Here is an 18,234-nt window from a genome sequence, read left to right as displayed (position 1 = left end):
GAACTGCGATAATGGCAACCGATATCGTGACCATTGAACACCCGACAACTCTCTGTGATGCTTTTGTCGTGCGTTAGACGTCGCGCGGATTAGTGGATGACGACGGAACAAAGTCATGTGTTTTAGCAGTTAGCGTATTAAACGGTACTTAACGGTACAATGTTGAACGATACATACGCACTTATTATTCGTTGCAGCACATAGACAATAGTTCATTTTTAGTTTTGTTTTATTGATATGTCGATTTAAAGATAATTATCAAATTGGATAATTTCAGATTTGAATTAGTAAAACAAATAAATAAAATATTTTTAAAGGAAAATAATACGATATTATCACGAGTTATTTATTTTTTAAATTATTAATTTATATTTGTCATAGTTTGATCGAATAAGTAACTTGGCTTTAATGTAATAAATATTAAATTTCTATAATAATAAACAAAAATTTATTAACTTTAACGCTAAAAATAATCTAAACAGTTTAAAAAATCTACAAAAATAAGGCAAATAAAAATAATACAATATTATATCTAAGCAATTTTTCAAATTATCAATCTTCAATATCCAGACATAAGATTTAGATTCTCGGTTGTTACGTTATCTTTGTTGTTTCCTGTAATTCTGTCATTTATAAAGAAGTCTGCACATTTATGTTCAACTTTTTACTATCCGACTGCCAGAGCGGATGTTACTCCAGAAATAGCTCGCATTTCTCCAACAAGGATCCCGCGAATGTTCCATGAACATGAGGCTATTATTCATCCTTAGATCAGGGAATAAGTGGTGGAATCTCCGATAAGAAACCGCTCTTCCGTGGAAACGACTTTGTGGTGGCGTCGCGAAAGAAACATGTCGGCGCGACGAAGTTAAGCTCTCTTAGAAAACAAACAGAAGCTAAATAGCTTTACTGTAATAGAAACAAAAGCTGCCCAACAATACAATACTCCACGCGACAGTTTCATTAATAATGCATGTGTGAAAATGCATTGAATTTCTATAAATAAAGCGACGTCAGTTTTTTCTATTTTTGCTAAAAGACGATCGCGTAATGAAATAATCGCTGAATAATGAAACTGAAAGAATGTCAACGGAATGCTGATGTAATTTTTACGGCATGCGCTTTAGAAATGTTACAATTCCTACGTTGTGCAAACAAAACACCGCAATTTTTTTTTTTTTTTTAAGAAAGAATGAGGAAGTACACGCGAAAGGTGTTTGCACATTATAAATTTTGCAACTTTAATAAAGCAAATAGACATTATTTTTTATAAGAAAATATTTTCTATTGTTCATATTGACTGATTTAAACAGATTATTAAAGCCGTTATTTTGTGTAAAGGCCATTGCCGTATTGCTCAATTTTTTACGGTAACAATTACAGAAACGTACGTGCAATGGCCTTAAGTTATGAGCAACTCAATAATGTTTATGTTAACAACATTAACATATGTATTAATTTGATAATTCGAGTTAAACATGGTAAATCATAATAAATCAAATTATGTTACATCCAAATTTGCAATAAATATACAAATTATTTAGAATAGGTATGTTACCAGAAAAAATCAAAACCCTTAATGTATAAATATATGAATACAAGATGCAAAAACATATTCATATCCAAGAAGAGCATATCATAATTTCATATCATACTTTTTTCTTTCTAATAAAACTTTACACTAACGTATCTACAACAAAGCTATCAATAAGATAATTTGCTGACGTAAATATACACAATATGTATATAATGATACATTATGTTTTTTTATAGAAAAAACGTCATGTATTGTATGAAAATAGATTTCAAGATAAAAAATGAATAGCTTGTACATATAAAAACATACAATACGAACAATAGATTTAATTTTGATCGTTTATCTATCTTGTGTCTTTAATTATTTTTGTGGCTTCAATTAAAATGTGATATATACTTGAAGTTGCACAATGCGTAAATATAATAAATCCGGTATGACAAACTATGGTTAATAAATTTCACATAACTAACCACGCTCAATAGATATTTCTTTCAAGACAATATATACATAGGTGTGTGCAAGTGTGCCGATGTCCAATTGCAACGGATGTCATTTAAAATGATTTCATGCATGCGCATGTTCGACGACTGGTCATTGACATCGATGAAGTATTGCGAAAGATACTGAATAAATTTTCCGCTACTCGTGTCGTGTATTCACGGTTTACGTGTATATTTGTCAAGGATTAACTCGTTAGCTCGAAGTTCTATCCCCGGTAAGAAATAGGAACAAACTTTATTTTTTTTCAAACACAATTGCACAAATAATTTTGAATAAACTTCTTGCTTCATTATTATCTCAATTTTTGAACTTGAGAGCTAATAAATGGCGTTGACGAACTGAAGACATTCGCATTATATTTTAAACGAGCGTTTCGCGAGTGCGCTCAATAACAAGACGGACCTTAGCGCCGAGGATCCCCGTAAGAGCAGAAAGTCGTCCCGTTGCGTGTCTGTGATCGCACGAGATTACAGTGCGACGAGAGAAGAAATCTCGAAACTCGAGTCTTGAAAGTAGTCGAAATTATCCGCGTGTACCCAATTCCTCCGGCGAATTACGATCTGGAAATCGTCAGGCGCCGCGACGGCGGTCGCGCTCGTCTACGCTGTCGGCCGCGACTGCCTCTCGCGCGCCGGCAGGCAATTTTCACGTGCGTCCGGGTAATTTTCAACGATCGCGCCGAGAGACCGCTTAGAAACGCGGAGCGCCGGCGCCAGTTCCTCGTCCTTTTCTTTTTCCCCCCCCCTCTTCTCTTAAATTTTTTGTTTTGCAGCCACGGTGGCTGGAGCAAGCTTACAGAAGCATCTCGACCTTCTATTCCCCGCCGAGCCGAGCCGGGCAGACACATCGCGGAGCTTCTTCTGCCTTTGCCTCCTCTCGTCCTGTTCTCGTTCTTGCGTGCCGCTCCTTCCTCCTGGTGTACACAGAAATAACCCGATGCCACGATTGCGGCCGATCCACCGATGCGCTAATGCCGTGCGTCGCTCGATAATCATCGGTCACGTCTTCGTGATTTCCTCGAGATGAGTTCTTTGGTCTTCCTGTGGACCCTTGCTTCTCTCTTTTCCGTAGACTTCCTTGCAACCATTCATTGATTTTCACCGTTAACACGCGATACGCTTTTCCCTCTGGCACCGTCACAGATATCACTTAGCTGTTTCAAATGCGGAATCTCTTTCCGTTTCAAAACCACGTGCCATCGGTCTATTAATGGTTATTGCATAGGCGAGTATTCCAAATGCATATCAAATTAATGGATCTTAGAACAGTTATAATTTTTTTTGTGAGGCAAGTAGTCGATTAGCTTCGTTCAGAGCAATTTTCGTGTTGTTCTGTCGGATGTAAGATGATGCGGGCGAGTAAATTTTGTGGAAGTCATCTTGGAATCTGTAAAATCTCTTGCTGTAAATCGGGATGTTAAATATAGTGCGTAATGAGAGCCGCGACCGCAGGTGGTATCACGCTGGCAATATATACGCTGCTGCCTGCTGTTTCGCCTTCTTCCACCAATCGTGAAGATTTCAGGAATCATACTGCTAGCCGTCATCATCATCATCAGCATCATATCACCATCATTATCTTCAGTATCGTCGTTGTCTTTATCATTATCATTATTATCGTAATCATCATCGCCGTCGTTGTCGTCATTGGTAGTCCTCGTCATTGGTTGTCCTCAAGTCCACATCAGCGAGAGCAGAGTAAGAAACTCGAGAATCCATTTCTTCTTCTTTTTCTTCTTCCTTTTATTTTTTGTAGCCTCCATATAAAATTGCTGGACGATCGTAATACACCAATGTGCGCACAGCACGCGCTACCTATATTTAGCACAAATTATTGTCCCAGGCAGAATTTCTCCACGGCTATGCTGAACGATCGGCGGCGCAGGCACGATCCGCAAGAAAATAATTACGCTCCGATATAGCAGTTTCGAGAGCAGCACTCCACGTCGGATCATAGATCGGCAGATAATATTGTATCCAGTAGCCGTGGGGTTTAAGAGGAATTTCACGGTACTCATAAAGGAAATCTACGATATTAATTAATCCCGCGATAAGACCGACTTAAAGTGCGATTATGCTCACAACACAATTGACGTTTTCTCACCGGCGTAGATATCGGAGACCAGCGACTGGGCTTTTAGAAAGGAAACAATCGAACTCTTGTAATTAACGTTTCGCAGATAACGGATTCCTTCGCGATTTATTCGTGGAACTCTCCGACATTCTCGAGTCCCTCGAGGAACAGTTATAGAGCGCGTCTGGGTCACGTGGATGTGTCACTATCCTCAAAAGAACGGAAAATCCGTGAACTTTACCTCAGCGTAACGTTATGTAGATATTGGCCTTGGAGAAGGTCGGACCTTGACCGTGATCATCTAAATGAAGGAAACGAGAGAACGAGTTGAACTCCCGGAATATAAGATTTCTTAATCGTTTGAATCTTATTTACGTATGTGCGTGTGCGCATTTATACATGTCATATGTGAATCTGACATTAAGTGTAGGCACGTATTGAATAACGTGTTTCTAATTTATTTCTAATGTAAAAAATAAGAGGGTATAATACCAAAATTTTTAACTGTTATTTTAGACGAAATGTTTCTTACAATTTTTTTATTCTTAATTGTTAAATAATAATTTGACCCAAGTTTCTTTTGCCGATATACAATTTTAATCGAGTCCAAAAATAATTCTTTTATATACATTTTACAGTTAATTTGACGTTTCTATGCAGTCTCGTTGCATCTAACCTTAAACAATTAAGGATGCAAATCAGTGTTCATTCGCATTCTTAATTCATAGACATCGGTACATAACATTTGATTAACGTGCTTTGCACAGAAGCTCCGTTTTCCACGATATAAAATAATTAGGAATGCAAGTCACTTCAGTCACTGATCTGTAGAATTTAAACTGATTCAAATAAAGTCTTTCTATTCTGAAAGTGAGATTGAAACACTTACATGCGTTACTAATCAAAGATACTTACACTTATTAATAGATATTATATAAATAATCCTTTGGAAAAAATTTGTGGAAAGATTAATTGAAATTTTTCACGCTTGACTTTCTGAAAACCATAATCCCAAAATATTGAATAAAAAACTGTTAAACAATATAATGTTTGCATACATGTTATATTCAAATATACTCTAAATTAGTAAATATTAATTGCATTCAAAAGAGATTATAATTAAAGCCCTTTATAGAACTTTATAATTTTTAAAAATGAATTGGGTAAACAAGATTCTCTCTTTATAATTAAAGCCCTTTATAGAACTTTATAATTTTTAAAAATGAATTGGGTAAACAAGATTCTCTCTTTATAATTTTATAAAAGATAAAAATGCTTAAAGTAAAAATCAATTTCTTGGGTATAATAATTTTTTATAATTGTATCAATCTACGTAAATTTTTATATATGTAAAGATATTTATAAACAATCTAATAACGTAACCCTTCTAAATATCTTCCTTCTCCCTTTTGTTATTGATTTATACCATTACGTTGCCTAACGATTCACTCCATCAATAAATTACTATTTCAGAAAGTGTAAGTAATGTCAGATTAAATTTTACGATTCGCTTGACCATGTAAAATCTCATAAATTTCTCCTATGGGCATAGGAGCTTCGCACTTGGCGACGGAAGTGCTTGTCGTTCAGATGATAGTGAAATCGTTAATGGTCGCGTCATGTGTTGTGCGATTTGCGGGGATCAGCGATGCACGTTAACGCATAATGCACGCGCGTCCTGACTCGGGGCATGAACATAGTCGATTTTCTCTTTGGCAGACGCGGTCTATTGACATCCAACACGCATCCGTCGCAACGCACGCGCCGAATGGCTCCAAAGTTGCTTGCCTCTAATTACGCGAGAATATTTCCTAATCAGTGCATTTTCACTGGCGCCAAGTCTGCGACCGAGCTCGGCTACATCTATCTTATATGCATGCACACACCGTCGGTTCAACGGAAAGTACTATTATTCACGTGCAAGAGATTTCAACAAACTGACGTATTTTCTGATATAATTTGAATAATTACTAGTTTAGCCTTTTTATAATTTTGTTGTTTGTAATTTTGTTCTTTATAATAAAAGTTGTAGAAGTACTTAACAAATTTATTTTACAATAATGATGATTTATTTAATTTATTCTTTAGTACCTGTATAATTATATAAATTACTTTCTGATTGCATTAGATGCGTTGACGTGAAACAAGATTTGAATAGAATTCAAGTTAATGACAAAGAGGCACAAAAAGATATATGATATAAAATGTTGCTAACTATAATGACTGTATTGTCTTGATCATATATTCTCGATTCTTCTAGATATCCTTGTGGTATCTGAACACAATTCCATTATTTAAAATAAGTATTCTCTTTAAGTAGTGTTCTCTAAATAATATTAAAATAATTAAAATGTTATAAAGAAACCATCCCACAACTCTTCTTCAATTCAATATTAATATAATAATATATAGCAAGAATGTGATTTTCATTCTAAAGCACCAGTCTTTTTATTACTGCTGATAGTTATCCTGCAAAAGAAAGTACAATACAACACCTGAATACCACTATATCAATTCGAATGTCCCAATGTCGCGCGATGCCATGACACTTTTATGTGATATATCCGCATTCACGAGCCTTTGCGTTGTGGACTATGCTTAAGGAGTTACGGACCGGATGGCAGACTGGTTTTCACCGAAGAATGCTTTTCAGCGTCATCACGCCGCGCTGGCAAGGATACGAAGAACGGGTAGAAAGGGCCGAAGGAACTTTATTTTTTATTTCTATCGCGACCTTGCCAGCGGAGCAAGGATCCCTGCGTTTGTTGACCCCTACGTGTATCTTTCTCCCCTGATCTCTGTTGTGCTCGTACCTCATCTTGCCCATCTGCACGTTCGTAGCCGATGGTCCCGGGAGGTAAACATCCTGTCAGGAATGAACGAAACCACTTCTTCATTGAAATCATTTTATTTTAATAAGACTTGCGAAACTTGACTGAGCTTGGATGCAATCTTTTAGAATCTTATTCGCATCACCGCGTAATCGCTATTGGAAAATAAATCCTTTGTCTTATTCCGAAGGCGCAGTTCTGTATGCTGTAAGTTTTGCATTGATATGGCTTTGCAATTCCTAACTTGATTTAGAAACTATATTAAAAAAGGAAACCTCTTATAGACAATTCGAGACAAATAATGGATAATATATCATATTGCTTATAAATAATGTGTTACATTAAATCTATTACACATTCTTAATTTTAAATATTTAAATAAGAGTTATCACTTTTTTTTATCATTTTCATTTCTTTCTGATTCTCAATTTTTTTTGTAAAAATTTTTCCTTAGAAAATTATAGATATTTACTGTATTTAATCTTCAAGATTATCTTAACATTTTTTGCGAATTGATGTGTCGAAGTATACTTTAATTTTATGTTCTGTAACAGTATCATCTATCTATTTATATCGAACCATAAGTGCTGCGAAGAAAGCCGACTACTAATCCAGATTTAACGATCGCGGATTCAAACTCATTACACGTATCAAGTTATATATGGAACTATCATGAACGCTCTCCACTAATACGATGATCATGATTTACGATCTACAGTTTAATGTAAACAACTATGAGGTCAGAGAATCCCTATGTGTACAATCGAGCGTTTTCCTAATAATCAGCAATTTGCTTCTATTAACAGATACTACACCGAAAACAAAACATTGTTCATTTGACCAAATTGTTCAACAGGATTAAATTTCTTCAGTTCAAGTATTTATGCAATTAACTGAAATACATAGAATACTTAAACGGGGAGAGACCGGGAGAGACGAGGAGAGACGGGGAGAAACCAGGAAAGACGGGGAGAGACGGGGAGAGACCGGGAGAGACGGGGAGAAACCGGGAGAGACGAGTAGAGACCGGAAGAGATGGGAAAAGACCGGGAGAGACGGGGAGAGACCGGGAGAGACGGGTAGAGACCGGGAGAGACTTCAATTTAAGTATTTATATATTTGACTGAAATACACAAATAGTTGAATGGAAGAAATTTAATCAAGTTGAAAAATTTTGTCAAATCAACAACTTTTTCTCAGTGTAATAGCATTAAATAATTCTTGCTTCTTCTCTTGGAGACAGTAGTAGTAGTAATAGTAGTAGTGGCGCTATGTCGTCAGACACGCAGCGTTCCGCTTCGAACGGTAAATTTTACTTACACCAACGTGCGAATTAAACGGACGTCATCTTATAAATTTGTGCAACCGTTAAAATCTGTGAAAGTGAATATAAATCACGTTTACGGCTGCGGGCGCTTTCGAAATTTTTGAGGCGCCATGGCACCACAAATTTTTCACGGAAATCGTAAACCAAAGTGTAATATGTATGAATAAAAATAAATATTTTATTTATTTTTAAAAGATCAATTAATTGTAAACGACATGCTGCAATTTGTTTAATTATTTCAACTATTCACTTTTGTTTTAAACAGTATAATGTATAAAAAACTTGGTAACATCTGTTTCAATGTATTTGGTCTTCACTACCAATAAATATCACGGTACTTGAATGAGTCACTTGATGAATTATCGGCCGTTACTTTCCGTAACAGCCTGCGAATTTCGAGCTCATTGTGCATGGTAATATGCGACATCGGTATCGATGTAGCAAGGTCGTGTGATGAATGGGGGCAAACTGATCGTATATCAAATCGATCGATCACTCAGAAATGATTTCAGTTCCAACATTCTACGATGTTTACTGATATTTGTCAAGTGTTGTACACGCAACAATTTTTTAATTAAAAATCCGACACATAATGAGACAGTTGCTTTTGTTTTATTTTTGCCCATCAAATATTGTGTTTATTTTCTGTAAATTTTATTTGTATGGCGATTGTGGCACAAAGAGTGGTACGTCTATTCTTTATATTGCAGATTCAAGTTCAAATCCTTTCATCAGAAACATTTAATTCGAAATTTTAGAAAAGAAAAAATTTTATTCGATCGTTATTTCTTGGAATATTTGTATATATATAATATATACAAATACTTATATGTCTAAAAGATAGCAATCTTTAAAACGGTAAATAAAAAAATACGCTGTATACAAACACATGTTTAGAAAATAAAAAAAGAATGGGATGACATGCGGTCCTTAAAACATATCAAAGGAACGACGCTGAAACACGCGTGCTAAGCATGAGCATACAAACGTGTTATGCATATGAGAGTACATCTTGCAGAAGAGATGAATGGAAGGATAAAATCTATTACTGTAAATAAAAAAAAAGATTTAATGCTGTGCGTTTAAAGCGTATAAATCACGTAAAGCGCTAAATTGAATGCCTGGTTGCCCCTATGTCAGTTTTTACTATTAAGGTGCATCCGATCCAACTACGCCTGCTGAATAAAAGAGCGTGCGTGTGCCGTTCATTAGTAATCTATACGTTTCCACCGGAGCGCCTTTCATCTCGTACAGACAGTTTCTTCGATCAGCGACTTGTCAGAGTGACGCCGCGAGTTATTTCGATAGCTGCCCGCAGCGAGTAAGGCTACCTCACTTTTTCGGCCATCGCCCCAGCTTAGTTACGGATGTGCGTTCATGCGAACGCGATCCTTTTTGCTCTAACAATAAAAAGATACCTCCGAGAAAAATTACGATGTTCCCGTTACTCGATCCGAGTTCCAATCGAGTTAGCTGCTCTTTGTGTTAACCATGACTTTTAAGATAGTTTTTGTCTCGACTACGGGTTGCTGCTAGATAAAAGTCCGATCTATTATACTTGATTGATCGCAAATCCATTAGCACTTATCAAATGTGCAATGATAGAAAATTGTGACTACTATGATAAAGAAAGTTTTATTGTCGCGTACTGGACATGCTTTCCAAGTTTCGAGCTACATATATAAATTTTAAATAATACGCTTTTAAAATTATGTTACACGAACTAGTTTCTATCTCAATAAATAAAAAACTATGTTCATATTTCTAACGATTCCAATAATTACGTTACACACACACACACACGATATGAAATAATGATACATATCAATAGAAAAGGAAAAAAAATTTTTTAATATATCAAAACATAAAAAATTTAAATAAAAAAACACAAATTTAATTATGAAAGTGTTAATTCATTGATAATAAAAAAGTAGCGAAATGCAAAAGCCAAGTATTTTATTGCTACATTCAAATGTGCATTTTGACCAAAATAAATTAATTTTAATCTCGGTTCAACTTTGTTATTAATTCTTAAAATTAAGAAAATACAATATTTTCTATATTGGTAGAAACAGGCGTGTGTTAAGTTAGCCCCCACACATTAAAATTCGGTAGTTCTGATATGAGTTGCCGTTTTATTTTGAAGAGATAAAGAGTTCTTTGTTGTTTAGACAAAGAGTTCTGTTGATTAATGGTCGGAATTTAGATTTAAATAAATGGGGTGCTAACTTCTTATCGAAATTTCAAATCAAATAGTTCTGAATGGCTCAATAGCTTCATTTTGCGATTATCTATAATTCTTGAAGCATTAAAAAAATTTTCAATTAATTAAAAAAATTAGAATATTTAAAAATTAGATTTTAAGATACAAGAGTTCTGAGATGTTTCTTTTGTTATTTTACTTATTTCAAAGAGTTCTCGACGAATAAAAAAAATTAAGATAAAAAAATTAAAGAATTATACACAAAACTATACACAAAATTTCAAAATCAGTTAAAAATGGCATGTATCTGCTTATCATGTCATACAATCGCTTTGACTTGTAAGACTTTTCGTCAAAACTCGTCGAGAACGACCCAAAGATGTAATCAGAATTATTCGGAACTTAAAAAAAGTTTTGATCACGGGTCTTAGAAAATTTTGCGATCGCCGTTCTAATATGTAACAGTATCTTGCAAACCATTGATCCGATCGCTTTAACTTGTAAGACTTTTCGCTAAAACTACCCAGAAATGCAGTCAGAATTATTTGGAACTCCAAACCGTTGATCAACAGAACTTTTTCTATAAACTAAACACTTTATCTTTTTAAAATGAAACGGGAACTCATATCAGAACTACCGAATTTTAATGTATAATTTGACACACGCGACCGACAAACTGACTGACTGACTGACTGACTGACTGATAGACTAACTGGCTGACAGATTGACTGACTGACTGACTGACTGACCGATTGACTGACAGACTAACTGACTGACAGACTGAACTCTTTCTAAACTACAGAGAACTCTTTATCTCTTCAAAATGAAACAGGAACTCGTATCAGAACTATCGAATTTTAATTTGTGGAGGCTAACTTAACACACGCTAGAAATAGACATTAGTTACCCGAGTTACATGACCATTTGAAAGCTGTACTAATGTTCAAATAATTACAAACAGGCGTATAAATATCTATTTCACTAATTTTCACTAGGAAGATGTGTCAACTAGTAATTCGTAAAAGATTTCTCGTTAAGATTTAATGCGAAGGAAAGTGGACATATAATATATATTATACTTTCGGTTTAGATAATTTTCACATATCATGATTTCTTGATTTTTTTTCAAATGCAAATCTGTGATCATGAAAGTCGTTACGTTATTAGCTTCTTACCTATCTAGCGTCGACAAAGGTGATTTATTGGTTAACCAAATACTCATCTTTATTTACAATCACTCTATCGTACTATCGTATCGCATCTAACATTTACGACAGACTCATGTAATTATAAACAACGATTACACAATTATTATTCTATCAAATATCAAACATTTAAATTTTTGTGTAATTTTTATTAATCGATTATAACACTGCATTCTGCCGAGGGTATTAAAAGACTTAATAATTTTTTACTAAAAAATGCTTATTTGTATAAAATATAGCAATGTTTAGGAAAACTTTAGGATATCTGTATATAACGCATGCCTAATCAGGAAATAAAACAGAATTTTTATCTGACTGACGATTTCACTTTAAGGAAACTATTATGCAGACAATGGACATGTTTTACGTTAGTAGTTTATACAGTTTCACGCACCCACAATTCTACAACGTAGAACGTATGACTATTCTACATAGAACACGCGAAAGTCGGCGATAGAGATGCTGATTGCTTGATAATTCGCTGCCGATTAACGAACCGTGCTGATGGATTTGTTAATTAATGCGGGATCGCGGAGCATTGCGAGAAGCAGGCTGACTTACTGCCCTGTGATATCAATCACGATTTACAATATACAAGCTTCGTATCTTGTCGAGGAAATTTTTTTTCAAGCATCTCACGCGGGGAAAGTTCTCTGTGTAATTACACAGTTCGCCGCGACGTCCGGAAATGTTTTTCGCTTAAGTCGGACAAGCAACGAAACAGCTCGTGCTTAATTTCATCAATTTTCTCAGGTCTGATGATGGAATCGGAGAAGAAAATCTTTGAGATAATGAACAAGAAGGCAGCCATGTCTAAATATTGGATGCCATTGGTTTGGGCGACCAATATCATCAACAGGGCAAGAAAAGAGGCTCTGATTACTAGCGATCACGTAGTGCAAACCCTCCTTGTCGAGCTCAGCGACATCCGGAAGAGGCTTGGTGCATTGATTGGTTACGATACTGTCTGTGTTCCTCTAGTCTACACTCAGGTGAGTATTCTCACGTGAAATCGAAAAGCGTCGACTATCAAATGCGTTAATCATATATATTTTTTTAGTTTTCGCTTTAACAATTCTCATAAAATTAGAATTATTATAAATATTCATATATAACAAGTATCAATAGATTTAATGAATTATATCAAATTGTTGAAAACATCTGACTGACAGAGCTTGAATGATCAATAAAATACATTAAAATGTCTAATTCGAAGGAATAAATCTGTAAAGCAATTTGTAAACGCATTGTCGCGCATAAATCCTAATGTTTACGAGAATAACAAAATTCTAGTGGTTTGTTTTATTCATATTTTACCTTTTACTTAACTATTTCAATCTTTCATATATAAAAGAGATAATATTACTTTTGCAAATATTGCTTTTCTGTTCATTTCTTCTCATGTCGATACTATGAAAAAATTACATGTCGATAGTATCACTCATTGGCAGGTGTCGAATATGTTACGTGAATGTCTTCATCATTCTCTAGTGGTCGTGCCATTATCATGCTTTAAGCGCCAGCAGTGTGACGCATTATTATGTAATTCTTTGACACAACTGTTCAATACATTATTTACATTTTACTTGCAACGAGTAACATCATTTAAACAGATAAAGAAAGAAAAAGATAAATAGGGAAGTTTGCCATTGCTAAATATTAGCTATAAATATTTTCAACATTATAATATTTGAAACAAGTTAGCTCTTGAAACAATGTACATTAATTAAGCATATTATTGTTTCTTTACTCGTTACAAATATTATTTATATATCTAAATAATTTTTAATAACACAGAAGTGTAATCGCTACAATTATTTATTAGAACACTAGTTTAATAATAATTATATAACTGTTTATTAACTAATTAGTTAATTATTACTAACTAATTAAAAATTTTCGGAAAACATAACGTTTTAGAGCATAATTTTTCTAACCTACTTATTGATAATGGCGCACTCCAAACTATTAGTGTTAATTACATAGTAATTATTAATCTTTTTCTTCGCAAATCTTAACTTTTCTTCTTATCTAAGATTCAGGACAATGCATGTTGACAATAAAGTAAAGAGAATCTCTTCACAGAAGATCTCTTTTCGAAAGATGTGTTTCGTATTTGCAATTAGCGAACATGCACTCGTTATGCAATTATAATTGCTCATCAACTAATTTCCTTAATTATCTAGTGCAAAGTTGTTTTCATGGAAATACTGTATTTCGTTACTTCGCAAATCTGGGCAAACGTGATGCAACCAGAAGCTTAGCTCAAACCTTTGTGTTAGAACATTTCGTATTTCTCTCAGGTTTCTAAATGCTCTTCTTATTCATTATTAACCCCTCTTTTTAAACTTAATACTCTCATTTTGTAGTGTCAAATCTAAGCTGTTTTGTATAAGAATACAATTTTTGAGGGCGTTTTTTGCGCGTGTATATTTGGCGCTTTTTTGTACCTCTTTCTTTTAAATATAAGTATAATTACATCCAAACTAAATAAAAGTATATTTTAATTGATTAAAATAATCGGTACTTTAATGTTTCTTTAAAGTCATCCAAGTTTATTAATTTGGAAAAGCCGGCAAAGTCATAATGTATACAATATTTTTCATACGTATAAATCGCAATATAAATCTCTTCCAAGATCCGAGCACAACGTACTCCGTGAAATCGCAAGAAGATTACGCGTAACGACCACAGAGTATTCACCGCGTAATGATACATTCGTCAAAGATTAATACCCGTTTTGGATGGCTGCTGTTATTGCATTCACCTTTACACTGCAAATGTTTTTTTACTCTTATAATAACCGATTTTAAGACGTTTTGTCACATATGCCACATAGCATGAAAATAAACGTTGAACTTAAACTTGACATAGTCCTCATTTTTCATGCGTAATGCTTGATCAATAATATTTCTCAGTATTTTATACATATTTCTTATGTTCATAAATAGTAAAAAAATTGTACATTCAAATACTTATTTGGTGCGATTAAAATTTAATTTTTTAAAATGTGTACTTAGCACATCCTATTTTAATATAAGATATTAATACTTACACTTATGAGAAAGCATATTGTAATTATATGCAGGCGTACTGCAATATATATGTATATATCACAATATATTGTAATATATATTACAATAAGTTTAATTAAAGGAAATATTCCTTTAAGCGTTTTAAAACTTTACCAACGGATGCAGCGCGGATAATAAAATGTGCATGCAACACGAAGCCGAACATGTTGCATGGTCAAGGTCGACAAGAGAGTTGAACAGTAATTTTTTTGCGATACGTCACGCCTTCGGTAATGATTTCGCGTCCATATCGAAGAGAAATCTTTCGAATCTTTCTGACAGTTCCGAAATGTTCAAAGTTTACCACACAAGATGATATTTTTTTTATGCACAAGTCATGCTATATTTTCGTATAATATAAACTACCGTTTCCTGGTAACCTTCAGTGAAGAAAGGCGGCGCGACGACCTTGATATTCATTCATTAAACCTGTTTGCTTGTACTTACACGACACAGAAAAAAGAAGTGACAAGACGAAACCTAACAAAGTTCGAGACTTCCGGTGGGAGTGATTTTCTGCCGCGACTTTGCTTTGCGACGTTTAAAACAGCTCTTTAAACGATATAAATTATAGCATACGTTAATCCTTCCTATTACGACAAAAGCGAGTTTCCTCCTAAAAGTTTCTACTCGCGCCACGTTTTTTTTTTATCGCGATAGCATAATAAGAACTTTGTCACGAAGCTCTTGATATATTTTCAGGTGGTAACATTATCGCTGTATGCCTACTTTTTCTCGGCTTTACTCGGCAGACAATTCGTCAAAAATACCAGTAGCACCGGAAAATATGAGGAGCCGGATATGTATTTTCCGTTTTTCACGGTGCTGCAGGTAATTACAATGATACTATCTTCAAACATAAACTGTAGAATTATGCGTTTTTCTGCATAATGTTTAAGATCTTTTTTATAAAATGTATATTCTTGCAGTTTTGTTTTTACGTTGGATGGCTGAAAGTCGCTGAAGTGTTGATTAATCCTTTCGGCGAAGATGACGACGACTTTGAGTTGAATTGGTTGATAGACAGGCATATCAAGGTACGTGAGAGTAAGATTATGGAAAATTACAATTTGAAAAAAAATCTACAAACTACTAAATGTTTTTTTCTTATATACATATAACATCGGGTAAATAAATATAAAAAATAATAAAAGCAAAATATTTGTGCACGAAAATGTTTTTTGCTATGCAAATAAAATCTTTTCTTTAATCGTATGTTAATGTATTTTTTTCTTATCATCACGCGTCATAACAGGCAGGTTACATGATCGTTGACGAGATGCACGAGGAACATCCGGAACTCTTAAAAGATCAATATTGGGATGATGTTGTGCCTAAGGATTTACCGTACACCGTTGCCAGCGAACAATATCGAAAAGAAGAACCGAAGGGTTCGGCAGAGCATTATAAGGTGAAAGATAGCGACGCTCTTTACGCGAACGTTATGCTGGGCACACAGATTCACGGCCAGCATCGTAAAACTCATCAAGATGATATGTACGCCGATTACGTAAGTGAAACATGATAACGTAATAATTTCATATAAGAGCGCGCTTTAACTTATGCTCTCTTATAAAATCACAGATTTACTGATAAAACATTTATCTCAATCTTTTTTGTTGACTAAAAACAATACCCTAAAAATTAAGAATTTGTTCTTTGGTACAATTTTGCCATGTTTTCAATACTAAATCTTGCATATTTATCAGGAAAGCGTAGACACTCCATTAGTGGAACGGAAAAAGAATGGCTGGTTTCAACGGCAAATCACTCGAGTGGGTTCGGTACGTAGTTCTTCGACTACGTACAGCAGCGGTGGTGGTTTTTTCTCACGAAACCGTCACAACAGTGTGTACAGCAGCCCTGAGACCGGTGGTCTCCCGCAAACGAACAATCCTAATCTCAAAATGTCACTCTACGATCGTCTCGTCGGACGAAAGAGCGTTCGAAGTCAACGCATGGGCCGCCAAGGTACATAGCTTTTAACAATTATAGTATATCAATCCTAAAGGACAGAAGATTCTAGAGAATCAAGAACTAGGGTATTTTTTAACATCATAGAAAAAAATGGATAAGTAATATGTCTCTGTTTTATATAAAACGTATATTTATTAAAAAAAAAAAAAAATTTATAATAAAAATATAAAAATAAATAATAACGTTCCATATAAATGCACACATCTGCATAATAACCGCGATTTATCCTCAATTATCTGAAATTAAATAGTAAGCAATTTTATCTCCTTTACATTTGTTATTTTCGACCAAGTTTTCGACTTACGAAAGGAATCTTTTAAAATTTTATTTTATTTTTGCAAAACACTGCACACACACACACACACACACACACACACACACACACACACACACACACACACACACACACACACACACACACACACACACACACACACACACACCTCTGTAAATTTAAAAATTATATTTTTCTGAAAAATGTTTTTTGTTATAACTTTAGAAAAAAAAATTAAAATTGGAAAAATTCTTCGTGAGCCGAAGTCGAAATGTCATAAAAAGTATCTCTTCAAAATTTAAAATTGATTGAATAAATATTTAAATTATTGTGGCTACGGTTTTGAAAAATGTTGAGCAAAAATGTATTTAACGATACTTTTCCAGTGTAACTTTGTATTTTACTTTCTTAAACATATTTAAAACAAAAACACATTATTTATCGTTCTCTTTAAATAAAGAGTTTAACTGATGTTAAAAATACTTAATTTTTCACTACAGGATTTTTTATTAGGATCCTATACTCTGTTAATTTGTCATGTTATACGTATATTCGTTCTGATAAAGATTATTTATTGAATAATATAAAAATGTTTTCTTAATCATACCCAAAAATTATTTTACAGAAGTATTTAAAAAAAGCCAAATGCAGATCTAAAAATAATTTTATGTTGGATTATCAAAATAACTGTATAGAATGCTAAAAAATTATGATGTTACTGCAAAAGATTTTGACATTTTAGTAACCGAGAGTTAAACGCAATTTAATATAATTATTCTAATATAACTATTTTTAGATCCGTATTTCAGCAAAATCATTCTTTTCATGTATATATGTCTATATTTTAAAGCACATAAAAATAAATTCTCGAATAAAGTAAAATAAAACTTTAAAAATAGTAATATTTTCTTTTGCACAATTATTTCAAAATAAATCAAGTGTAAATTTAATTTATTTTAATTTATTATACCTTTTAATTTTTTAATAATGAAATATCCTTTGTCCCATCAATATTCTTTCGGAGAAGATCTGAGTGTTTCTAATCGAAGATTTTTTCCTCTGAGTCACGAACTTATCTTAAAAGAAAGTCTCAAAAAATTGCAAGCTTTTCCTTCATTGCTTCCACGTATGCACAAGATTACGCAATATTTAATCTTGCGTGACCTCTGCAATTTCCGTGGTTATTTCTTATATCCAACAAGAAAACTCTTTCTAAAGTCCTTGTATTTTTT

At 33.8% G+C, this 18,234-nt stretch overlaps 2 protein-coding genes across 2 annotated transcripts in view; one reads left to right on the top strand and one right to left on the bottom strand.

Annotated features, from left to right (window-relative positions):
- The window catches only part of LOC105837115 (TSC22 domain family protein 1), a 262,982-nt gene that overhangs the window by 232,466 nt on the left and 12,282 nt on the right, over positions 1 to 18,234 (bottom strand). The gene's annotated exons all lie outside the window — the stretch shown is intronic.
- The window catches only part of LOC105830813, a 53,063-nt gene that overhangs the window by 30,555 nt on the left and 4,274 nt on the right, over positions 1 to 18,234 (top strand). Inside the window, exons 5-9 of the mRNA XM_012670418.3 lie at positions 12,431 to 12,669; positions 15,454 to 15,582; positions 15,681 to 15,788; positions 16,007 to 16,261; positions 16,461 to 16,722. Coding sequence (XP_012525872.1) covers positions 12,431 to 12,669; positions 15,454 to 15,582; positions 15,681 to 15,788; positions 16,007 to 16,261; positions 16,461 to 16,722 — 993 coding nt within the window. The remainder of the gene's footprint in view (positions 1 to 12,430; positions 12,670 to 15,453; positions 15,583 to 15,680; positions 15,789 to 16,006; positions 16,262 to 16,460; positions 16,723 to 18,234) is intronic.

This window comes from Monomorium pharaonis, chromosome 2, assembly GCF_013373865.1.
Source record: "Monomorium pharaonis isolate MP-MQ-018 chromosome 2, ASM1337386v2, whole genome shotgun sequence".
NCBI lineage: Eukaryota > Metazoa > Arthropoda > Insecta > Hymenoptera > Formicidae > Monomorium > Monomorium pharaonis.
This window is presented reverse-complemented; position numbering and strand designations above follow the sequence as displayed.